This window comes from Bos grunniens, chromosome 16, assembly GCF_055505025.1.
Source record: "Bos grunniens cultivar Pamir isolate PY7600 chromosome 16, Bosgru_T2T1.0, whole genome shotgun sequence".
Classification (NCBI taxonomy): Eukaryota; Metazoa; Chordata; class Mammalia; order Artiodactyla; family Bovidae; genus Bos; species Bos grunniens.
Window position 1 is genome coordinate 15,901,438 of NC_141180.1, and position 26,807 is coordinate 15,928,244.

Here is a 26,807-nt window from a genome sequence, read left to right on the forward strand (position 1 = left end):
GGTTCAATCCCTGGGTCAGGAAGATGCCCTGGAGGAGGGCATGGCAACCCACTCCAGTATTCATGCCCGGAGCATCTCATGGACAGAGGAGACTGGAGGGCTACAGTCTGTAAGATCTCAAAGAGTCAGACACGACAGAAGCAACTTAGCACAGCACAGCAAGTAAATAACATCAGCTCTGCTGTGAGAATCAAAATAAACAGTACTGAAGCTCTCAGTAGTGAATGAAGTGAAGTGAAATGGCTTAGTCGTGTCCAACTCTTTTCAACCCCATGGACCGTAGCCTGCCAGGCTCCTCTGTCCATGGGATTTTCCAGGCAAGAATACTGGAGTGGGTTGCCATTTCCTTCTCCAGGGGATCTTCCCAACCCAGGGATCGAACCCAGGTCTCCCGCATTGTAGGCAGATGCTTTTACCCTCTGCGCCACCAGGGAAGTCTCTGGAAAGACAGACTAATGGTAGTGAATAAAAGACTATAATTATTGTTTAGCATTTATATGCAATAACTGCCTTGTAACATTCTCAAATTATCTGTACACAAAGATTTTTCTCCTTGTAAGTCAGACAAAAAGTCTTTGAGAGGTGCCCTAGGTAATGTTTCTCTGTATCTTGTCCAGTGTTCAGTCATTTGGGACAAATAATAAACATGCGATGATTTTCTGAAAACTGTTCAGTTGTGGAACTCCTTCACCATTAAGTAAACTGCATAAACTTCATATTTAATATGCTGTATGATAGGTATTCCTCACTCACACTGGAAACACTCTTCAGAGTTTTGGCCAGGAGAGTTGTAATATGCTATCTGCGCTCCTTAAGAGCACAGGTCATATCTCACTAATCTTTGTTACCTCAGCACCTACCATAATCATCTAAGCACAGAGAAGTCCAGTTAATGTCTGAAGATAAATTAAATGTTAATAAATTAATAAACTTTAAATTAAATACCTCCCTAATACTACCTCCAATTAGTATCCTGAAATCTAAAAAGCCAATCTTTGTTTTAGTTAAAATGGTTTATCTTCCAGAATCATCTAAACATTTTTAAAGTAGACCCATCCAATAAGTCATGTGATTTTCCCATCTTCTTCCTTTGTGAACCTGAGTAAGCTCTTATTCAAAGATCATTAAGGGGATTAGCTGTAGGAGTGGGGGTGGTAAGGAATGGACAGCTCTTGGTCTGGAAGGAGGGAAAATTGTACTAATTGTTCAGAGAATACGACATTATTCCGCACATGTAAACAGTCAAGGTAACATACTGCAGATGGATAAAGAGCTTCTGTCTAGAAGAACTATAAACTTTGGCAGGAACCACGGTGCTGCCGCAGTGAAAGCCCTCCTGCTGGGGCTGCAATGGAAAAAGTGACCTCAGTGAGGAATTCAGAACTGAAACGCTCGGAGAGAGAAGATGAAACACCATGAAGTTTTGATTAAGTCACTTGGTTCCAGGCATATAAAAGTGTGAAGCTGTTTCAGCTTTTTTAAAAACTGCAGATTCCATGAACTTTGTGGATGACTATTCTATTCTAGTTGTAGCTTAGAATTCCTAAGTGCCTCCACCCTCTGTTCTTCATGAGGATATGCAGTGTTTAAGACCGCATTGTCCTAGACAGCCCAGGTAAGGAAGCAAAGTAAGTTCAGTCTGGAGTCACAGGACCTAGATCACTCAGTGTTGTGAGCCGTCTCAGCACAGAACGTGCACTGAGGAGGGACCCCAAAAAACAAAGGCAAAGACAGTACTAGAGGGAAACCTTCACACACCCTTTTCTCCATCCTGCTCCCATCTAGAGAGGAGGTCCCTTTAGTGGACAAGTTTATAGGTTTAACAGTAGCAATTTACATCTCTCACCACCAGGAGTTAGCCAGTTCAGTGAGTGTTTTAGAGCTGGTATCTCTTGCTACCTCATCTGCTCTTGAAAATTTTATTTAATATATTAGGCTTCTGCATGGAAAAAATGAAATGCATCATGGCAAACAAATATGAACAAAACCATATTCTAGGAAAAAAAAAAACAGCCACCCACCCACTCTTGCCCCAAACAAGCTTTTATTTTTAAATATAGATTTATATTTCCAATAACACATGAATCAAGTCACAAATTTAATGTCAGTAGAGAGTGTAATTTTGGAGTCATACCAGAAGCAAAAAGTGGGGGGAAGGTGTGAGCACATAAAAATTATTTATATTTTTATTTATTTCCATCGATTGAAAATAAATTTTCAGGAGTACCACTTCTCAAGTTAATTCATTTCTAAACTCTGAAAATTTTGTGCTTATTTAGCAGTGCCCTCTGGTGTCCAAATTGATCATTTTAGTTTGCCTTCTGGCTAAAAGTAAACCATTATACAACTAAACAAGTCTACAATTAGCATTCATTTATTCACGAAATATTTATTGAGTGCTCAGTATATGCCAGTTTGTGAAAGGTGATGAGATATACAGATGTATTTTAAAAAGAAACATGGTTTGTTATCACTTATATGTGGAATCTAAAAATAAAACAAACTAGTGAATATTAACAAGAGAAACAGACTCAGAGATACAGAGAATGAATTAGAGGTTACCAGTAGGGAGGAGGCAGAGGGAGGGGCAAAACCTGGGTAGGGGATTAAGAGACACAAACTACCATGTGTAAAATAAACAAGCAACAAGGATACACTGTCCAGCACAGGGAAATAGACCACTGTGCTGTAGTAACTTTAAATGGGGTAGAATCTATAAAAATATTGAATCAGTATGTTATATATCTGAAACTAATATTGCAAATCAACTATAATTTAATTTAAAAAATTTTAAGGACACAGTTCTTTGTTCTGTTCTTAAAGAGCCCATTGTCTAACAAGAGAAGTAGATGTAAATGCAATTATCTAATAAAAGGTTAATTACTCGATCATACAAAAGAAATCAGTTTACCTATTTTTCACTAAAATGAGACCAACAGAGCTGAGTTGTCTCCATTTTCAAACTGTTCTGGACCATTGTTCATACGAGCAGGTATATGGCTGTCCTGGGACAGAGCGACTTAGGGAACATTACAAAAAAGGAGTAAACGGTGCAGAACATACAGGGAGATTGAGACCTAGATTTGGAGCTTTCTCACAGAAAGCTCCTTTCACAGTCAACCCCAAGGCACTTCTGATCTTGTAGTTACCTAGGGGCCCACCGGTCACCAGGCCTGACACATAAATTTAATGTTCACTTAGTCTTACTTATCTTTCTGAAAATACACTGTTTTTTAACACTGCAATGAAAAGCCTCAGAAGGAGTCAAATGGCAGAGACCCTAAGAACCGATAAGTCTGCAAATTTCCACCTGGGGTCACAGAAACACACTTTGTTCTGAATTGGTGGATCTTCAGGCCTTCTGGGGAAGCAGAGGAGCCTGAAGGAGTTACCAAGACCTTCCATCAAAAAGAAAAGTCAAATTCAAATAACACCAAAGGAAGGAGTCAGGAACTATGGCTCAAGAAAGATGCTTTAAACAATTTTCCTTCTTTTGGCCATGTTTCCATTCTTGTTCCTGCTGTTTTCTAGTGTAATAAGCCCTGGTTTGCTTCTAACCCATAGAAAATGGCAAAGGTGACAGGACACACATGACTACATTATGTAAGACTGCAAGGTCCACCCTGCCGACTCTCCTTGTCACTGGCTTTGAGCAAACAACCAGTTATGCTGGCAAGGCTCATGCAACAAACAGGGTGGCCTCTTGCCGACAGCACACTAAACTGAGGTCCTCAGTACATGGCCCACAGGAAATAGAAAGCTGCTACCAACCACATGAGTGAGGAAGGAGACCTTTCCCCAATACAGCCTCAGATGAGACTATGGCCGTGACGGCAGCCTTACAAAGGACCCAATTCTGAGATATTAAATGTGTTGTATTTTTAAGCTGCTAAGTTTGTGGTAACATTAGTATATAAAAATAAATAACAAATATAGATCTCAGGATACATTTTTTTACTTTAAAACATTTTTATTATAAAAGTAATACCAACAAAGAAAAACTAAAATCTTAAAGAAAGACAAAGCCATCCATTTACTGCCCTGCCCTCCTATTATAACCACAGTTAGGAATTTATTTTGTCCTCTACTTGGTGTGTTATTTACAGCCATAATCATACCCATTCATACACTTTTGTATCTTGCTTTTTTCTTTTTACTAAGCATTTTCTCATGTTTTACAGTATACTCATTTCTAATTTTTAATGGGTACATAACACACCATTCATTACCTTTGTATGTTTATTGACTATTTCCCCAGACCAGGTGTTGGCAAACTATGTCCAGACATTTGTAAATAAAGTTTTATTGGAATACAGGCATATCCATTCATTTACATACTATCTACAGTTATTTTTATTCTACAAACAGGATAGTTGAGAAGTTGTGAGAAAATCTATATGGCCTGAAAAACCTAAAATAGTTCCTTTCTGGCACTTTCCAGAAAAATTTTTCTGACTCTTGCCTTAACTTTTAAAATACCTTTCTTTGCAACAATTAATTAAGAAGAAGTAGAAAAACTAGGTCTACTGAAGAAAGATGTTTTTAAGGTTCACACTGTCCGCTACTATTAATATCTCTCCTACAACAGTCTAGCTCTGATACAATATGATGGCAGTAGTAAGAATGGGAAAAAAAAAAAAAAGGCCCAGTGCTCTTGTAGGTAACACTTCTCTGGTCCCTATTAATCTAGATATGCAATTTTATACTCTGGATGAGCATATTTTAAATTTTGATTTAAAGTTAACCAAAGAAGGAACTAACATTAATTGTACCATGAAAACCAATCAAAAGGACACATTCTACTGGGGATGAAAAAGCAGGCTAAAGTAAATTCTCCATTTCTGCAGACTAGCTGTAGTGACCAAAAGGCACAGAGAGAGTTGAGTAAGGGAAAAAAATGGTGGTCTCAAGAATGTCCTATTCTTCTGAACATGCCATAGGCATAAACTTGCATATGACTATAATCAAACTGTCTCCAGGTGAGAAAGTTCTAGAGCAACTATCTATTTTTTTAACAAAATAAATTCTTCTATACGGGAAAGTTTTATTCTTCAAGAAAGAAAACTTCTGGGATGGGACCAGCTAAGTCAGCCCTGACTATCTCTGAGATACAAGATGAACCAGGCTGATGGTTCTTAATCCAGTCTTGTGTGAACAAAGTAAGCATCAGGAAGTATAGGTGTCATCTTCTAAGGGAAATATTCTGCAACATAAAAAAAGGAAAAAGATCAGGATGGACCTTTTCCCCAAAAGATAATGTAACTTAAAGCAAAACTTGAAAGATATTTATTGTGATTATCTCAATTATGCTAACAATGTATGTAAAGAAACATATAAAACACATTTATGTATTAAATAATTTCTGTCAAAATGCCAACCAATTTAACATTTCCTTAAATGTTCTTTTGGTCAAAACTATTACAAGCCTTTATATTCCACCCCAGTTACTCATCAAATAATTAAATGCGTCATGACTTCACGAAGGACTCTTGGAAACTATAAAATTTTCTGTAGAGTGAGAAAGTTAAATAATTTTTTGTGAAAACAACTAAGAACATGTTACTTTGAACAGAACATAGCTAGTTTTCTGAGGTATGAGACATCAAGTCCTTTTTCCCTTGAATTTTCATATTGCAAAAGAAGCAATGGTTCTGTGAATGCATTGATTCACACTTAAAATCATGTCATAATTTTCTTCTTTTTTCACTGTTTTACTGATAGTCGCCTCCAAACTGACCTGAGGATCCGGCAGCATAAATCCATCAGTGAGTTTGTAGTAGACTATGGTAGAGTCGGACTCCACTATGGCCAAAGTAAATGACGTGGGCAAGTCGGGATCACCTTGCAATTTTCGCGATGCCTTCAAGATTTCCCTTATCCTGAAAACAGAGTCATATCACGTTTAGGATTCACAGTCACTCAGTTAATAAGAAGGTCAAATACTGTAAAATCTTGGAGACAAGGTACACAATAACACTATATCCATAACGTTGACTCAGGAAATGTCTGAAGGCTCAAATATAAACATTTAAGTTACCTTTTTATACAGAAAATCCCACAAATAAGCATTATCTACTGATTTTCAGTTCTCCTCTTTTGTATTCACTTATCTCTCCCAATCATTAAACCTAAGAGAATCAAAACTGTATCTAGGGAACCTTCAGAAAGGGACACTAACAGCATTTAGTGCTTCTAAACTGGCCAAAAATTTTCATTACTCATCTTCCAAGTTTCCAACTTGGTATCTTAAAGCAAAACAACTGGTATTCAGGGTTTTGTTTTTTTTTTTAAATAGATTATAATACATATTTCCCCATATTTCTACATGGTGCTCAAAATTACAATCTTTATAAGGTTATATAATATTCTATTGATTCACAATGTAGCCAATCATTCCCCTATTGCTGTAATGTTCTTTCAGGTCTTTTCTGTGTGTGTGAGGAAGATGGTGCTAATAAAGATAAACTGTGATAAGCATCTTTCTGCAGGTAGTAGTTTCTTTTTAAATAATTCTGCTGGGTCTTTCCAAGTATCAGAATTATTGGATATGAATACAGATATTTCTGTGGCTTTCATGTATTCTGATACTTAATAAAAGCAAAAAGAAAAATACAGAGAGAAAAAATATTTTTATAAAATTATATGTCAAGTATCAATGTTATGAAGGATTTTGGTTTGCTTGCTGTGGAAAATAGTCTACTAAATCCAATATCAAGATCTTCAAAGCACTGTTAGCTTTTGCTTACCATGAACTAAAAATCCTTATTACCTACCTAACAAAACCTGTGTTCAGTAATTGAGGAAAATGTAAACTCCAGGGGAGACTTCTTAAAAGGGCAAATAAAAAATGATCAGTTGTGTTTTTCATTAAGCTAACCAATTTTCTGGAATTGGAAAAAGATTTACTAGCATATTAACATGCTACAACTGAATACATAAATAACACTATACTCTCTTTAGCAAAAGTCTAATTTGTCCCCTTAAATTCTACTGCCAACTCTAAGTAAAAATTCTTGTGGTGACTCTTCACCCATCCTACCAGCTCTTTAATTTATAAAGCATCTAAAAAGAAGTCTCTGCTTTGAAATAGTCTTCTTACAGTAATTATAATACTTTTTTAAAAACCTGTGGAGAAGACAAGATTTTAAAAGTGATTTAAAACAGCAATAAACCTCTGGGAAAGCTGAAACTGAATTGTTCTTGCTAAACTACCATTTAGTCACTGCATAATATGTTACAGAGTGATAACTGGTTTCTTAAAACAGATACAAAAGGCTGCTTACCTACTACCTATCATTTAATATTCACAAGTATATAATCACATAAGGAGAGAATGAGTTTCTAAGTTTGTCAAACCTCATAGTCAAACCATTTCTAAGATGACCTTGAGAGAGTTAATTCAATAGCATGGTAATACTGGTATTATTGGATAAATAAAATTTTTGCCTGAAAAAAAATCTTAATTCCTTTTCAAGAGTCAGCAAAGCATCATCTTCTTTCCCCAATCCTAGAGACACCTTGTGCAAACTTTCATTACTGTAATCACTACCTCCTATTTACACACCTAAGTGTCTGTTTCCACTGGCTTGTACCAATTTTGAGTGTCAGAGCGTTCTAAGAAAAAAAATTGTTAATAGTATGTAGTAGAATGCTTCCAAGTATCTGTAGTAATTTCTTCAAAATATCTGACATTTGCTTGCTTTTTGTTTAATGGGCACGCATGCTAAGTTGCTTCAGTTGTGTCCGACTCTGCGACCCTATGGACTATAGCCTGTTAAGCACCTCTGTCCATGAGATCCTCCAGGCAAGAATACTGGAGTGGGTTGCCATGCCCTCCTCCAGGGGATCTTTCCAACCCAGGGTTCAAACCCACGTCTCTTACGTGTCATCATAACATTCAAATTGCTTTATCATTTGTCTCTACACCAGGGCCTGGCAAACTCTGGACACCTGTTTTTCTATAGCCCATGAGCTAAGAATGATCTTTATATCTTCAAATGGTACATTTTGAATGGTCATATAAGTACCTACGTAATAGCCTTGATTTTGCCACTGTGCCCATGAAGACAAACATACTTACTACCTGATCCTTTAAGAAAAGGTTTGTTGACCCCTACTCTACACTATGGAAAAAGTTAAGAATAAAAATTGTAAGATATGATCACCAAGGCAGTGTTCCTTTTTTTCAATATTACATATTCAAAAGTCAGAGCAGAAGGAGATTTCACTTCTAATTAGGATATAGAAGATCTCAAAAGACCACCATTCCTATGATAATAAAGAGAAAAGACCTCATTTGCTTAAAAACATACCATTTTTCTTTAATGCCACAAAAGAGAGGTAAACACAAAGGGGTATAAAGGAGCTAAATTCCAATGAGAAATGAGCCCTTCCTGGGTAAACTAGAGACCAAGACACAGCCACTTCTACCCCTCAAGGGCAACTGCTAAGTCTGGTCACTGTGGCTGGAGGAGTGAGCCAGTCATATGAAAGTGACTTCACTGGGACAAGGAGAAAACAGCACAACATCTAAAAGCCACACTTGAACTGGTGTGGTGGATTGGAATCTTGAGGGACATTAGTCCCTCCAGTTCACCAATTCTTACTCATGGGACTTCTGCTGTGTTTAAGCAGCAGCATGAAAAGCTGGGGAAGGGGCTAGAAAATGACAGGCAAGCCCTAATCACTAGGCTCTGCTGAAGAGAGAGGCCTGATTCCATTCTCAAGACATTTGAAACCAGAACAGAACACTATAAAGCTGCAACCCAGCCACGATTCCTCTTGACTTCTGATCTGAATGAATAAATAAGACCCTGCCTCTACCTGCCAAAGAGAGGAAAGGATGAGCTCTTTGGGGGGCAGAGTGGTGGGGGGCAGGTAGGTAGCATCCACATCAGTCTGTCAACCTCAGTCTCTTCTTCATACACAATGGCCAGCATCCCATGAAAAACTCAAAGCTATGTGAAGAAGGTGGAAAATATATCTAATAATCAACAGTAAAAAATCAATACAAGAAGACCATCAGAAAACTAAGGCTGTTGAAAAACTTAGATGCTGGATTTAAGATTCTAAAATAACTACAATAAATATTATGGTATTGATTAAAAACACAGACAAAATGAATGATAAGATGAAAAATTTAAGCAAAAGAATGAAAATTCTAAAGAAAATGAACATTCTAGAATCTAAAAACACATTTTCTCAATTATTGACTAGGCTCAATGACAGATTAGACACAACAGAAGAAAGAATTTAATGAACCTAAAAACAGGTCACAAAAAACTTAATTGAAGTATAATACAAGGAGAACATTTTTTTTTCTTTAAATAAAACATCAGAGGCCTTTAGTGCAGTATCAGTCTAACATACGTGTAAATTACAGAAAGAAAATGAGGAGAGAATAGTGTGTATCTTACTCTGTTCAGGCTGCTATAACAAAATACCACAGCTTATACACAACAGAAGTTTATTTCTCAGGGTTCTGAAAGTTGAAAAGTCCAAGATCAAGGCACCAGCATCGTCTCTTTCAGGTGGAGGTCCTCTTCCTGGTTCACAGCCAGAAGCCTCTTACTGCATCTTCACATGGTGAAAGGGATAAGAGATCTCTGTGAGGTCTTCTTTAAAGGCACTAATTCCATTTAGGAGGGTTCTACCATCATTGATTGCTTAAGCACCTCCAAAGATCTCACCTCCTAATACCATCATCTTCTGGGCTAAGGATTTCACCATATGAAACACAGGGGACACATTTAGACTACAGCTGCTGCTGCTGCTAAGTCGCTTCAGTCGTGTCCGACTCTGTGCGACCCCATAGACGGCAGCCCACCAGGCTCCCCCATCCCTGAGATTCTCCAGGCAAGAACACTGGAGTGGGCTGCGATTTCCTTCTCCAATGCATGAAAGTGAAAAGTGAAAGTGAAGTCGCTCAGTCGTGTCGGACTCTTAGCGACCCCATGGACTGCAGCCCACCAGGCTCCTCCATCCATGGGATTTTCCAGGCAAGAGTACTGGAGTGGGGTGCCATTGAAATAGTTCAGACTTTCCCAAAATTGTCTCTGAATGTAAAATGTCTCTCTTACAGAGAGTATGTAGATGGATCTTGTTTTTATATTCAGTCTTATAATTTATGTCCTTTGATTGGAAAGTTTAATCCATTCACATTTAAAATAAAACTAATATTGTTGGATTTACATATGCTATTTTGCTATTTGTTTTGGGTGGCTCAGCTGGTAAAGAATCCACCTGCAGTGAGGAAGACCTGGGTTCAATCCCTGGGTTGGGAAGATCCCCTGGAGAAAGGAACAGCTAGCCACTCCAGTACTCTGGCCTGGAGAATTCCACGGACTGTATAGTCCACGCGGTCACAAAGAGTTGGACACGACTGAGTGATTTTCACTCTCACTTTCTGTATATCACATGTCTTTTTTTGTCCCTCTGTTCCTCCTTTACCTCCTTCTTTTGTATTGATATTTTCTAGAGTACTACTTTGATTACCTTGTGGGTTTTTTTTTTTTTTTTAACTATACAGTTGACCCCTGAACAATACAGATTTGAACTGTGCAGGTCTACTTATCTGTGGATTTTTTTTTTCAATAAATATATATTCAATACTATAGTACTATGATCCCTGGTTTATTGAATCTGTGGATACAGAACTGCAGACACAGAGGGTCAACTATAAAGTTATACTCAGATTTCCAACTATGCAGAGGATTGGCATCCCTAACCCCTGCATTGTTCAAGGGTCAGCTGTATTTTTTTGAGTTTCTTGGTGGTGGTTCTAGAGATCACACTATATGCACCTTAATTTATCACAATTTACTCAGATTAATTCTAATCCAATTCTAAAACAAATATAGAAACTCCAATATAATTTCATTCCTTTCTGCCTCCTTTGTGTTATTATTGTCATATATATTATGCCCGCTGCTGCTGCTAAGTCGCTTCAGTCGTGTCCGACTCTGTGCAACCCCATAGATGGCAGCCTACCAGGCTCCCCCATCCCTGGGATTCTCCAGGCAAAAACACAGGAGTGGGTTGCCATTTCCTTCTCCAAAGCATGAAAGTGAAAAGTGAAAGTGAAGTCGCTCAGTCATGTCTGACTCTTAGCGACCCCATGGACTGCAGCCTACCAGGCTCCTCCATCCATGGGATTTTCCAGGCAAAAGTACTGGAGTGGGGTGCCATTGCCTTCTCCATATTATGCCTATATACTATAAACTCAGTACAATGTTATATTATTACTTTATACAATCTTATATCTTTTAAAAAGTTATGAGGAAAAAGGAAACAAAATATATTAACCTACATATTTAATATTTCTGGTATTAATATTTCTTCAAGTTGCTCTCTGATGTCATTTCCTTGCTTCTTTACAGCCCCATCCTTTGTGTTAATATTATAATCTGTATTACTTCTTAATACGCTATAAGTCTGATCTGTTGATTTGTGATAAAGGTACAAAGGCAATTCAATGAAGAAAGTCTTTTTAACAAATAGTGCTATAATCTGAAGATAGTATACCTCGATGTCTACAAATAGGATTACTGTAATAATCAATGGGGTGGCATACATGAAAAGGCTTTACAAATTGACTGGTAGTCACTGAATACAGTATTTTTATCAACTATCTATACCAGATTTCCTTCTTTGAAAACTGGGACGTAATATGATAATCACTACCTTCCTCTTAAAAAACAATCTCCACCTATGTTGAATGGTATGACAATTAGCTAGCTTACTGCTCATATCAGAGGTTTACTTTATAAAGAGATATTTAAATGAAACAACCATAAATACTAATCAGTAGTGTTATTACACAGCACTGATGGAGAGTAATACTCTGAAGCCACAGCAATATACATAACTTACAAATAAGTTTCTTTAAATATCCCTAAGCAGGGTATGACGAAGATGGGACACAGATGGAAGGGGAAAAAAAAAAAACAACTTAAGACAACTTTTACCTATTTTCTTTTTCTCCCAATATAACATGATTTAAATCAAAAAGGTGTATGTGTATGTGTGTGTGCATGCATGTGATTTTTTCCCCTAATGTAAACTGCGTGGGAATTCTAGCTCAAATACTGAAATTTAGGATAGAAATTTCCATCTCATTCATATTTGTTTCCAGAGTTCTTTGATATAAATAGCAAAACATTTTCAGACTTACTCAAAACACCCATGTGGGAAACCCTCACATTTGAAAATTAGCTCAGAGTTGTAAAGGGGGTATTGTCTTCAGAGTTGAGGGGAATCACTGTCAAAAATGAAATGGAAGTTCCCATCTCACAGCTCTGTCTATCCTCCATGGAAGCAGGGGGGCGGGGGGGGCGGTGCGGATTACCAATGAATTTTCTCAGTAATAACAGAATTAAATCATTTCTCTGCCTCTGTTACTCAAAGCACTCTTGGGAAGTCTCACAAAGATTCTTGTTCAGGATCTCTTTTAGTCAATGGCAATTTTTAACTCATGTTTAAGGTAATGCCATCATCTTTGTCTATTTGAGATCTGTGTTTTTGTTCCCTTTATGGGGTACTAATAAACTCCTAAAGATGTTTACTTTGCCTTTGAGTCAATAGACTGTGCTTTCTCAATATGACACCAACAACAGGTTTCAAAGTTCTATTTTAAAAATCATACATGATTGTAAAGATGCTGAGGATAATGAAGCATCACTAAAATACTATAGTCTCATTTAACCTCTAACAAGCTCATAGTTTGAAATCTTAATTTAGAAACCACAGAACAAAGACTCCTTATATGCATATTTTTTAAAAGCTCAGTTCTTTGGAAAGATATTGTAGAGATGTTACATCAGACAGATCTAAAATAATAATTTAGATAATAAAACTCTTTATAGTTCATATCTGATAGAAATTCACATATGTAAAACATAATCTATGTATTAACAATAAGATCTTCAGGTTTTTGAGTTCATTACATTTTAAGGGAAAAATCCCACCTAAGAAAGAGACAAATCAGTATCACAGTTGTTGATCAACAATAACAGAATTTGATGTTTGTAACAGGTTTTTCTTTCTTATAACTGTTTAGAGAGGAGCTCAGCATACTGAAAACAGTGATTCTGAAGTTTAACAAAGTTAACTTGAGAATGTATCTGAGGCAAACACACAGAGAACATTATTTGGCTACTGCCATTTCTCCAAGCTATTTAAATTCTTTTGATAAATCTTAGCATATATATATATATATATATATATATATAGTTTTTTTTGGTTAAGAACCCTACAATAGAGACGAAGTAATCTCTGGAGATTTGCACAAAGGGCAAAAAAGTTGAAGACAACATTAATTTTAACTTCAATCTTAATGCATCATGGGTTAAAATTATTAATTTCACCCCACAGAAGGCAATAAGTTCTTCAGTCCTCTTCAATGTGGCCAAATTGATACATGCTTTAGTTACATTGATAAAAGACATTAACTCCCTGATCTGCCTCATTATGATATATTGAAAGGACACACCATAATGCAACTCTGAAACACAATGCAAGATTAAATTGGTGCCCACGGGGCCTTACTCATCCACAGGCTCAATCCTCAAAGTTTCAAGAATAACAGACCACCCGCTAAGGGACCATGCCAATGCCTTCCTCATAAAAAATCAAGGCAGCTACAGTCTCAGGGGGGTTTACTCAACAATTAAGTGCCTGTGTGGCTATTTGCCCCAGTGGGAAGTCATTCTGCTAAAATAAATTGCAAGTTTGTTTTTTGTTTTTTCCTTGAGGGTAAGAGGGAAAAAAAAATGCTATGCTAGTTGAAAGAAGCTGCCAGAATGGGTGGTTTCACCAGCAGATTTCCAGCAGAGGTCGAATGAGGACACACATCCTGATATGCAGGCAGAGAAACGCCAGAAGCCACTTCACGAGTTACCAGACTTCAGGCCTCATATAAAATAATGATCACTTAATGAATTTGTAATAAAGAGTATATACTTTTGGAGAGAAGAAACATTTTTTACAGGGAAATGATAATGGAGTATCCTTCAAAAAATATGTAGCACTTCAGAATTAAATCTTATAACCAAGAACATCTTTAAAAATGTTCTAAAGGAGGAACTGTTAGTTCTATTAACCCTTTACTCCACCATTACTATAAGTCCTTCTTCCAAGGCACTTAGGCAAAAGAAGGGCGTGTTGAGCGGTGAAGATATGGATGAAAAACAATTTAACTAAAAGGTAAGGAGCCTATTCATAGCATCAGCAGAGGGACTCTCCAGATCCGTGACTGTTCTCTCCTCAGATGTAGACAGTTTCAGATACCGTGTAAAGTGTGGGAAAATCTTGCCAACAGATGAATTTTGTAGACACTCTAGTTCTATAGAAAAGATATTATTCAGCAACTTTCTTTTGCAGAAATTGAGTCATCTCCCTCACTCAGCCAACAAATACCTATCTAACACCAGATATCAGGTACTAGGTTAGGCACAGGGGAAGTATTAATAGCAATGAACAGAACAATGTTCCTGTTTCCATCAAGGAAGTGGGAGAAAGAAGAAAGTAAATAATACATAATACCCTGGGTAGCAATAAATGTGGTAATAAAAGAGGGCCACTTCGTAGGTTGCAACAGTACCGAGGGTGAGACATTAGTAGCTTGCACCAGCGTGATATGGTATAGCAAAAGAGGTGAGAGATGGTCAGATTTTAGATAAACTTCTAAGGGAGAAGTGACAGAATTTGTTAACAAATTAATTTGGAGGTCTGAGAACTGGGTGGATTAAAACTAATCAGAGATTATATAGCAAGGTTAACATATGAAAGTCAGTTGCTTTCCTATATACCAGCAATGAACAAGTGGAATTTCAAATGAAAAACACAATGCCATTTACGTTAGTACCCAAAAAGTTAAATACTTTAGGTGTAAACTAAGAAAAATATACACAGGATCTGTTTAAGGAAAACTATAAAACCCTGATGAAAGAAATCACAGGAGATCTAAATAAATGGAGAAATAGTCCATATCCTTGGATAGGAAGATTCAATATTATTAAGATGCCAATTCTTCCATTGTGATCTATAAATTAAGCACAATCCTAATCAAAACTCTCAACTATGCACCATTCTGAAAAAGGCAAATCTACAGAGAGAGTTAAAAGTTCAGTGGCATCCAGCAGTTCAGAGTGGGGGCAAAGGGATGACTATATGCAGCACACAGGATTTTTAGGGCAATAAAACTATTGTATATAACGGTGGATATGTGACATTATGATTTGTTAAAACCAGTAGACCTGTACAATAAAAAGAGTGAACCTTATTGTAAAACTATGGACCTTCAGATCAGATCAGATCAGATCAGTCGCTCAGTCGTGTCCGACTCTTTGCGACCCCATGAATTGCAGCACGCCAGGCCTCCTTGTCCATCACCAACTCCTGGAGTTCACTCAGACTCATGTCCATGGAGTCAGTGATGCCATCCAGCCATCTCATCCTCTGTCGTCCCCTTCTCCGCCTGCCCCCAATACCTCCCAGCATCAGAGTCTTTTCCAATGAGTCAACTCTTCGCATGAGGTGGCCAAAGTACTGGAGTTTCAGCTTTAGCATCATTCCTTCCAAAGAAATCCTAGGGCTGATCTCCTTCAGAATGGACTGGTTGGATCTCCTTGCAGTCCAAGGGACTCTCAGGAGTCTTCTCCAACACCACAGTTCAAAAGCATCAATTCTTCAGCTCTCAGCCTTCTTCACAGTCCAACTCTCACATCCATACATGACCACAGGAAAAACCATAGCCTTTACCAATATTGGTTCATTAATTATAACAAATGTACCATACTAAAGCAAGACAATAATAACTAATAAACACTGTGCTGGACTGAAACTTCAGTGGGAAACCTCTGTACTATCCATTCAAGTTTTCTGTAAATTTAAAATTGTTCTAAAAGATAAAGTACAGACAGATACAAAGCGATAACTATCTGCAAGGTTTCTGGCCTGAGCTTCAGAATGCATAGTGTTGCCATTAATGAAAGAAGGCAAATAAAGAGTTTTTTTTTTTTTTAACATGCATCTATTCTACTTCAGCAATATGTGAACCGTGAACTTCCTGATGTTCAAGCTGGTTTTAGAAAAGGCAGAGGAACCAGAGATCAAATTGCCAACATCCGCTGGATCTTTGAAAAAGCAAGAGAGTTCCAGAAAAACATCTATTTCTGCTTTATTGACTATGCCAAAGCCTTTGACTGTGTGGAGCACAATAAACTGTGGAAAATTCTGAAAGAGATGGGAATACCAGACCACCTGACCTGCCTCTTGAGAAATCTGTATGCAGGTCAGGAAGCAACAGTTAGAACTGGACATAGAACAACAGACTGGTTCCAAATAGGAAAAGGAGTACGTCAAGGCTGTATATTGTCATCCTGCTTATTTAACTTCTATGCAGAGTACATCATGAGAAATGCTGGGCTGGAAGAAGCACAGGCTGGAATCAAGATTGCCGGGAGAAATATCAATAACCTCAGATATGCAGATGACACCACCCTTCTGGCAGAAAGTGAAGAGGAACTACAAAGCCTCTTGATGAAGGTGAAAGTGGAGAGTGAAAAAGTTGGCTTAAAGCTCAACATTCAGAAAACAAAGATCATGGCATCTGGTCCCATCACTTCATGGGAAATAGATGGGGAAACAGTGGAAACAGTGTCAGACTTTATTTTTCTGGGCTCCAAAATCACTGCAGACGGTGACTGCAGCCATGAAATTAGCTTACTCCTTGGAAGGAAAGTTATGACCAACCTAGACAGCATATTCAAAAGCAGAGACATTACTTTGCCAAAAAAGGTCCGTCTAGTCGAGGCTATGGTTTTTCCAGTGGTCATGTATGGATGTGAGAATTGGACTGTGAAGAAGGCTGAGCGCTGAAGAATTGATGCTTTTGAACTGTGGTGTTGGAGAAGACTCCTGAGAGTCCCTTGGACTGCAAGGAGATCCAACCAGTCCATTCTGAAGATCAGCCCTGGGATTTCTTTGGAAGGAATGATGCTAAAGCTGAAACTTCAATACTTTGGCCACCTCACGGGAAGAGTTGACTCATTGGAAAAGACTCTGATGCTGGGGGGAGTTGGGGGCAGGCGGACAAGGGGATGACAGAGGATGAGATGGCTGGATGGCATCACTGACTCGATGGACGTGAGTTTGAGTGAACTCCAGGAGTTGGTGATGGACAGGGAGGCCTGGCGTGCTGCGATTTATGGGGTCGCAAAGAGTGGGACACAACTGAGCGACTGAACTGAACTGATTCTTTTTCAAATTCTTTTTCCATTTAGGTTGTTACATAATATCAAGCAGAGTTTCCCATGCTTACAGTAGGTCCTTGTTGGTTATCCAATTGCTATATTCCAAGTATAGCAGTATGTACATGTCAATCCCAAACTCCCTGACCATCCCGCCTCACAACACTTCCCCTCTGGTAACCACAGGCTAATTCTCTAAAGTTTTTCCACAGCAAAGGAAATCATAAACAAACCAAAAAGGTAACCCAGCACACAACAGATGCCTAATAAATGAACAAGCAACCTAAAATATGAGGCAGCAATACGCAACCCCTCAAAAAGATGCTTCTTTGACTCTAGATGGTCTATAATTCCATTAAAATTCATTTATATTCATATTTAATGCTTCAAGAGAACATATAATTATGGATATTCATAAAATTTTTTACTGAAAGTTATACTATTTTAGTATAAGAAGAATAAATAAAATTTTAATTTTTCCTACACATCTTTGTTTTAAAATATGGGTTTTTTCCTCTTTCCTCAAAAAAACACTGGGTACAATGAATTTAAAAATAAACAACTGGTCCATTTTTATTATTTGGGTTACTGCTGTGAGAACACATAAACAGCTAATAAAATATTTTTAAAATAATTATGTCTTTTAAAAAAAGAAAAATTACTCTTTACAGGCCTTAAAAACGATATTTAAAAGCTACATTAACTCCGACAAAGTAAAAAGAACTGCAGTTAGGAAGAATGTATTCTTTTGAAACACTGAAAACCTTGACAACAACATTGCAGGAAACAGGTTGATATGGTTTAATAAGCTGAGCATCAGATTAAAATGCACAGGATTTCTAGTCTAACTTTGGCTCTGACACTCATTTCTATGTGTAATGAATTTTTTCACTTCTCTTAAAGCATAAACTATATAAAGATCTCGCCAAAAGAGTTCTGATCAAATCAAATGACAAAAGTTATTAGACTTTTAGCCTTATGGCTGCTGAACTAGCAGATGACCAATCTGGTATATGAAATGTTAAAGGCTTTTTTTTTTCTAAATTTCCAGAGTGATGTTCAGACAGGAAGATGCTAAGAAAGAGAACATTTGGAAAAACTGCCTTTCAGATAAGCTGGTAGAAGGTACCCATTTTAGAGAGGTTATCAATCACCAAACATCAAAAGAAACGCCACTAATTTGCGGAAGTGGAGGGATAAAACGGTCATCAGAGAGGTTCCATCCTCACATAAGCTATCCACTATCCTTCCCTGGCACTGAGACAAGAGAGTCATTTATAATTTAGTCAGGTTTAAAAGGATGAATGATGCATTGGTATTACTAAGCAAGGAACTATACAGCCCTTTGTAACAAAAGAGAACTGCCCCTGGATCTCATAATTGTAAAAAACACTCTGCTTGGCTATTTAAAAAAAATTCTCTGCTTGGCTTATTTAAAAAACATATATATATAAACAGATAAGGTTAAAATATGGCAAATGGGGTTTGAATTTTCAGCACATCTCTCATGTTTTACTGAAGAAACTAAATTGATATGGAAATTGGAAGATGACGTAAGTACTACCAGGAAAAATAAAACTGACAGCTAAAAAAACACAAAAATATTTTTTTCCCCTCACAATTTGCTATGGGTCCTTGTCTAAGTTTCTTAAGGAAGTATTTTCCCATATACAACTACCCATAATACTAGTACTATTACAGAAGACTATAAAACTACCTTAATTTTGTTGTAATAGACTTCATTCATTTAGGGACATTCAACAAATATCAATGTCAGGATGGCAAGAATACTGGAGTGGGTTGCCATGCCCCCCTCCAGGGGATCTTCCTGACCCAGGGAGCGAACCCAGGTCTTCCGCATTGCAGGCGGATTCTTTACCACCTGAGCCACCAGGAAAGCCCAATATTGTATAGCACATGGAACTCTACTTAATGTTATGTGCCAGCCTGGATGAGAGTCATGACTGGGGGAGAATGGATACATGTATATGTAGGGCTGAGTGCCTTTCCTGTTCATCTGAAACTACCACAGCATTGTTAATTGGCTATACTCCAATACAAAATAAAAAGCTTAAAGTTTGGGGGGAAAAAAGAGAAAGAAACGCATGTTCTATCCCTGGGTTGGGAAGATACCCTAGAGTAGGAAATGGCAACCCACTCCAGTATTCTTGACTGGAAAATTCCATGGACAGAGGAACCTGTGGTCCACGGGGCCACAAAGAATTGGACAGGACTGGGGACACACACACAAATTTTATGTATTAATTGCTTTAGAGAAAACAATGAGCACAGACTGTACTTTTGCTCAAAGCACTGCATTAACTCACTGCTATTCAAACACACATTTGGTCTGTGATGGAATCTGTCTGTATTCTTGCCAGAAACTACATACACAAAACCAACAGGGGCCAACTCTGGGAAAATGAGTAGGAAATGGAAACAAAAACTGTCTGGGCATTCTGAGAAACTGACAGATATAACATTATATGTTGCCTAGAACTGTTACCTTTTAAGGAGTCACCAAATAATTTGGTTGGCCAAAAAGTTCAATGGGGGCTTTCCATTAAATGTTATTGAAAAAACCTGAATTAACTTTTTGGCCAACCAAAACATATACACCATAAAATAAATAATGGAAAGAATAAGCTTTTCAAATATATATGCCACTCTCTCACTCAGTAGTCAAGCTGCAAGATAGTTACTACCATAGTTTTAAGGACTACGGTGAGATTATTATCACTGGGGAAATAGTTCTTAATTAAGTTTAATTAACTATGAACAGAGTGTGGTCCAGTATTACAAACAACAGATTTTAAAACTTGGGACTTCAGTAAAGGCAACAGCTAACAAGCCTTGGCTACATTGTACCCTTTATGGATAACATGTAATTGTACCCAGGGCAACTGCCAACTCCTCCGGCTCCTGGGCTTTGTATACTACCCAAATTCCCTAGTAATAAAAATGCCATTTTAAGTTTGTGAAGATACAGAACATTTACAAGAAAAAAAACACCACAATCAAGCAGCTAAGCAACACAGTCTAGGATAATGATTTACAGCTGGTGTGCTCAGGTTGATTGTACAAGTGTGTGGTAATTTATTTCTAACAACAAAGCTTTAAAGTCGGCAGGCTATATTTTAATGTAAAATTAATATTCCCCATAATATATCGCCATTCTCACCTACTCACATTCTACTATGCTTTCCTGGGTGAGAGTCAAAGTGAGGAGTCAATACAAAGAGGCCCTGGGAACAATGTATAAACTAAAGCTCTAGTATATCTATACTGCAGGTCAAGGAAAGTGGGCTAGAATCATGGGTCAGGACAACAACAAAGGTTAAATAAAAGTTAAAACACAGGCTAAAACCACCAGTCACAGCTAGGCATTAAACATCAGTAGCTACTAAGATCACACAGAGAGGAAACCAGACATTACATGTCTCCTGATGAAAGAATGGACTGCCAGCTAGAGTCTTACTAATGGGATCCAATTGCATCTAACCAAGCTGCTGGTTTCAGCTGCCAATTTGCAGAAAATACAGAGGACAGGGAAACATGCTGAAATGCACCATGAGTGAGTAATCGACAAACCCATACTATGGGAGAGTATGTATGTCAAACAGCCTAGGTTCTTTAACAGAAGAATTGTGAGAAAAGAGGACAGAGGCAGAACCCACACATTAGGAGTTGGTAAACCACTAGTCTATGGATCAATCTGGATGCCCTCTGTTATTCTAAATAAAGTTATAAGAACACAGCCACACCCATCTGTTTATATATTTGTCTAGGGCTGCCTTCCCCCTAACGTGACAGAGCTAAGGAGTTGCAACAGAGACCAAACAGCCAGCAAATCTCAAAATATTTACTATCTAGAGCTTTATGGATAGCTTGTTGATCTCTACTGCAGATTAACAGAGTTTTACAGGATATAACCAAAACCATTTTTTAATGGGCAAAATTTATGAGATACAAATAAGGAACTGCTTTATTTGTAGAAATTGATTTTAAAATGTATATAAAAAAATAAAAGGGCATTACATGCCTCCTGATAAAAGAACAGACCACCAGCTATAGTGGTCTTATTAATATGACAATAATCAAAGCCCTGATTCCAGCTGCCAATTTGCAGAAAATACAGAGGACAGGGAAACATTAAAATGCACCACGAGTACACCATACAGTAGTATACCAAAATAAAAGTTATTATCCTAAAAGTAAGAATAATGCGAAAGGCAAAGGTTATGCTTAGGACAGGGCACACTGAAGGAGTTCTGAGATGGCTGGAAAGGTTTTATTTCTTGACTAGGTGGTGGTTACAAGTGGTCAAAATGTTCTCTTTGTAACTCAGCCCATGCATTTATACTGTGCTGCTTTCTGTATCTGGTTTTATTCTCCAATAAAAGATTTTAAAGTCACCAGCAAAGTAAGAAGAATGATAGCTATGAGACTTTGTTATCTACTAGGAGATCCTGGTGCAACTCATTGAATCCTTTATTATCTTTGGAAACAGTAGAGCATAAATAAAAACATCTTTTTAATCTCAGCTTTTTATATATGAAATTTGGATAAAAGAAGAACTCTATACCACTAAGGGTTCTAGAGCTAATGAAACAAGTGAAGGTTCTCTGAAATTCTGTAACATTCTCTACCAATGCAAAATATTCTTATAACCACATGGAATAAGCTACTGCATCATTCCCCTGCATAAAGTCCTTCCACAACACCATCCACATAGCAGCAATTTTTAAGAGCTCCTTCTGGAAACCTAGGACTCAACAGACATGCTTCGGGGGTAGGGAATCATGTATATTGTACAGACTGTGCCTTGCACAAAGGTGCCAGGTACAAGGGTGTCTGAAATCTGGTTGATGGAGCTGGCCAAACCTGAATCCTGGTGAAGACTTTTTCTGTATGTCCAAGGGAGTCCCTTTTTTCTAATTCGCTCCAAAGCAAGTCAGTCATGAGCTAGCTGTAGGCCTGTTCAAACATCCTCCCAGATCTACCTTCTGTCAAATTTAACATCATAAACTGTCTGAAAAGCTTCTGCATCATTAAGCTAAAACATGAACAAGCACATCTTACATCTGTATTTCCCTGATTAATTCCTCTTCTGTGAACTGCTGTTCATATTCTTTGCCCATATTTTTCATCTGGATTGCTTTTTCCCTCGAGTCACACAAGTTATTTACATATTCTGATTGAATCTTTGTCAGCTATACATCAGTAAATCTCTTCTCCTAGTCTATGGAAACTTCTATATTGTCAGTGGGACTATGCACTGATAACCTTCTGGAGAGCAGATTACTAATAAGCAGTAAAGAAGAAGATGTAAATGCTGTATGTCCCAGCCATTTCACCTCCAGATTTCTACCTTAGAGAGACTCTCATACATGAGAACTAGGATATACTTCCATGGATATTCATTACAGTATAATTTGTAACAGCAAAAAGTATAAACAGTGATGTCCTTGAAGATGTATGTAACACTTCCTCCCTCGTTTCCCACCCATCCCTCTTTTCCCATGAGTTCTAGACATTCATTTGTTCATTAACGGCCTTAGCCCATGCCATTAAGCACCTACTCTGAACCAGATTCCATAATAGGTAGGCAGTCACTACTTCCACTTGTCTTGCTAACACATGGTCTCTTGCACTTTCAGGAGGCTTTTCACATCCTTCTGGGTCCTGATACAACCTTAAGTAAAGTGTTGATCAGTACTCCACTACTCCTGTTTTTCAATTTGTTGTTGCCGTTTAGTTGCTAAGTTGTGTCTGATTCTTTTGTGACCTCATGGACTGCAGGCCACCAGGCTCCTCTGTCGATGGGATTTCCCAGGCAAAAGTACTGGAGAGGGTTGCTATTTCCTTCTCCAGGGGATCTTCCTGACCCAGGGATCAAACCCATGTCTCTTGCATTGCAGGTGGATTCTTTAACACTGAGCCAATAGGGAAGACCTGTTATTCAATTACCTAACAATAAATTAAGTGGAGGTGGTCCCAAATTACTGTTAATTAAACTTCTGAACAAAGGACAACTTTTTTTCCTAGATCTCATCTAACAATTACCAAAAAATGAAATAAAATTTATTTTCCAAGCCAACAATTAGAGCTAGAACATTACTTTCAAGAGAAGGTCTTAAATACCATATGGTCACATGCATATGCGGAATTGCACACCCACACCCAAGTTCATAGACACAGAAAACAGATCGGAGGTTGCCAGAGGCAGTGGGTAAAACAGGTGAAAAGAGTTAAAAAGTATAAACGTTCAGTTGTAAAATAAATAAGTCATGGGTATGCAGTGTACAGCATGGTGACTATAGTTAATAATACCATACTGCATTATTTGAAAGTGGCTAAGAAAGTAGATCTTAAGGGTTCATATCACAAGAAAAAAAAAAACTCTAATTATATACAGTGACAAATCTTAACTAGATTTATTGTGGTAATTATTTTGCAATATATGCAAATATCAAATCATTATGTTGTACACCTGAGGCTAATACTATGTTGCATATCAATTATGCCTCAAAAAAGAAATAGGCTGTCTTGATCAGCACAGTATCTCTAACACAGACCACCTCCTGACATAACAGTCAATAAATATTTGCTAGGTAAAGACTAAAAAGTCCAAGCAATATTATCTGACAATAATAATTTTTAAAGTGAACCCAGTGATTTATTTTTATAGATGGTTTATTATCAAATAAAGAGCTGTTTATTCTCTTAAATTTAAAAAAAATGCATTTTTTTTAAGGTGAGTTAGCTTCATAAATTCCTACCCAAATACTTTTAGGACTTAATGAAATTCCTCCCTATACAAGGCGGCCAGAGATTCAAAGTCAATAATTTTCTTTGTGTTACTAATGAAGGAAAATTCCTACATTAACCACAAATGTCTGAAACTGCACCATTACTGTTCTATATGTAACATTTTATATAGAAAGTACACATGGGAGTAAAAATAGATTAAAGTTTGCCTATTACCTAAAAATATCACTCCTGTTAAAAACTGAGGAATGAAATCAAACACACAAATCTTTATTTCTTAAAAGGTTATTTGCATTCTTTGAGTTGAGAACATTTTATGCCATAGAAGGCATAATAAATCCAATGTGTATTGGGTCCCATTTGTGCCATTTTCTATATTATCATTCCACTGCCTAATATAATCATGAATATTTATATAAAAATAAGACACACAGACTAAGCTCTCTGCTTCATTTGCACAAGAGTGCAAAAATGGATTACTAATTTAACCTTCCAACTAATTCTACTTAAAGAAGAAAACAAGCTTAAAAAGCTAGAAAAGCAATAATCACAATTAGGGAAAAACTAGAAATTAATCAGGCAAATTTATAGTTCTAGATTTATGAAATGATTTTGATTCAAACAGACTATATTCATTTTCTTTTTTAGGATTAAATATATGTTAATTCTAAATGATAGTTCCTTGTCCAAATAAATAATATAACAATAATACTAGCTAGGATGACATTGTTACAGCAATTTAAAGACACAAAGGGAGAATCTGAAGGAGTGAATTATTATGTCTCTTAGATAGAAGCATTATTGGAAATAAAGCTAGTTAAATTGTTGTGTACTGATTCTCAAAACACACAGAAAAATCTCACAGTAAGAAGCCTCTCAAAGAATAGTATAAATAGCCTGAAATATCAAAAGATAATTCTCATAACAAATCACACATATCAAAAATATTTAATAGAAATCTAAAAATTAGCTTAATATAATTTTATGGAATACACACAATGAAAAAAATAACCAATTATGGTAGCTTTGATTTGGAAGGGATCTCATATATTATCTACTGATAACTTGTAACCTTCAATAAAAGACAAAGTGAAACTCAAGAATTGTGTGTCTCCAATCATCAAACAAAAATCTGCACCAAGACCAGAATCCAGGTCTTCTGGCTTTAGTCCACGGTCTTTCTCCTAAATCAATATGTATTAATTCTCTATGCATTCATAGAGAATTAGGAAAAAAGCAGATATTCATCAAAGTGCTTCATGTTGGAATTTAAGGTGCTCTGCCTTCTTCCCTTTCGAATTATGATTCTGGACTCTTGAGAATCCCCTGGACTGCAAAGAGATCAAACCAATCAATCCTAAAGAAAACCAACCCTGAATATTCACTGGAAGGACTGATGCTAAAGCTGAAGCTCCAGTACTTTGGCCACATGATGCGAAGAGCTGACTTACTAGAAAAGACCCTGACGCCGAGAAAAACTGAAGGCAAAGGAGAAGAGGGCAGCAGAGGATGAGATGGTTAGATAGCATCACTGACTCAATGGACATGAATCTGAGCAAACTCTGGGAGATACTGGAGGACAGAGGAGCCTGGCATGCTGCAGTTCATAGGGTCACAAAGAGTTGGACATGACTCAGTGACTGAACAACAGCTCCAAGCCCTCTTCCCTACTTATATACCCACTCAAATACACCTATGTCTTTATCTGTCCTTTCTACCTGCCCCATAGCCTCAGAGGTTCAGGTGCTCCTCTTCCAGCTCAGGATTAATCTCTTTAACTTGTCTCCTGAATCCTCCCCTCCCCATCTCGCAAGAAACTTGGCTCCATTACTCGTTACTTTCACTCCTCAATGTTCAGCCCTTCTCTAGGACAGTTCACAGCACAGCTGGCTTACCTCAGAACAAACAAGTCAGAGAGAGAGTGCCCAAGAGAAGCCACTGTTTTTTTTCCCCAAAGTATCATTGATTTACAATGTTTCAGGTATACAGCATGTGTGTGTGTGTGTGTGTGTGTGTGTGTGTGTGTGTGCGTGCGTGCGTGTTAGGCTTTCCCAGTGGCTCAGTGGTAAAGAATCCACCTGCAATGCAGGAGACACAGGAGAAACTGCATTCAGTTCCTGGGTCGGGAAGATCCCCTGGACGAGGGCATGGCAACTCACTCCAGTATTCTTGCCTGGAGAATCCCACAGACAGATGAGCCTGGCGGGCTCAAGTCTTTGGGTTGCAAAGAGTCAGACATGACTGAAGAGACTGGACACACATGTATATATGTGTGTATATACACACACACACACATAGATAGATATGCTCTTGTCAGTTGAACACTTACAAATATTTTCTCTTATTCCATAGGCTGTCTTTTCATTTTGTTTATGGTTTCCTTTGCTATGTAAAAGTTAAGTTTAATTAGGTCCCATTTACTTATTTTTGCCTTTGTTTCCATTACCCTATGAGACAGATCCAAAAACTAGTGCTGTGATTTATTATGGCCTGTATGTATTTCTTCTGGGAGTTTTATAATACACATAGGTCTTTAATTCATCTTAAATTTATTTTTGTATATAGTGTTAGAGAATGTTCTAATTTCTTTCTTTTATTAATAGATACAGCTGTCCAGTTTTCCCAACACTACTTAATAAAGAGATTATCTTTCCTCCATTGTATATTCTTGCCTTCTTTTTGGCAGATTAATTGACCATAAGTGTGTGGGTTTATTTCTAGGCTCTCTACTCTGTTCCATTGATCTACATGTCTGCTTTTGTGCCACTACCATACTGTTTTGATTTC

General features: G+C 37.4%; 1 protein-coding gene across 1 annotated transcript in view; it reads right to left on the minus strand.

The window, feature by feature from the left end:
- Nucleotides 1–3,949: 3,949 nt before the first annotated feature.
- TSEN15 (tRNA splicing endonuclease subunit 15) overlaps nt 3,950–26,807 on the minus strand; it is a 29,489-nt gene continuing 6,631 nt past the window's right edge. Inside the window, exons 4-5 of the mRNA XM_086343418.1 lie at nt 5,738–5,879; nt 3,950–5,203 (exon numbers count right to left, since the gene is read on the minus strand). Of these exons, the coding sequence (XP_086199544.1) occupies nt 5,183–5,203; nt 5,738–5,879 (163 nt within the window). The 3' untranslated portion in view covers nt 3,950–5,182. The remainder of the gene's footprint in view (nt 5,204–5,737; nt 5,880–26,807) is intronic.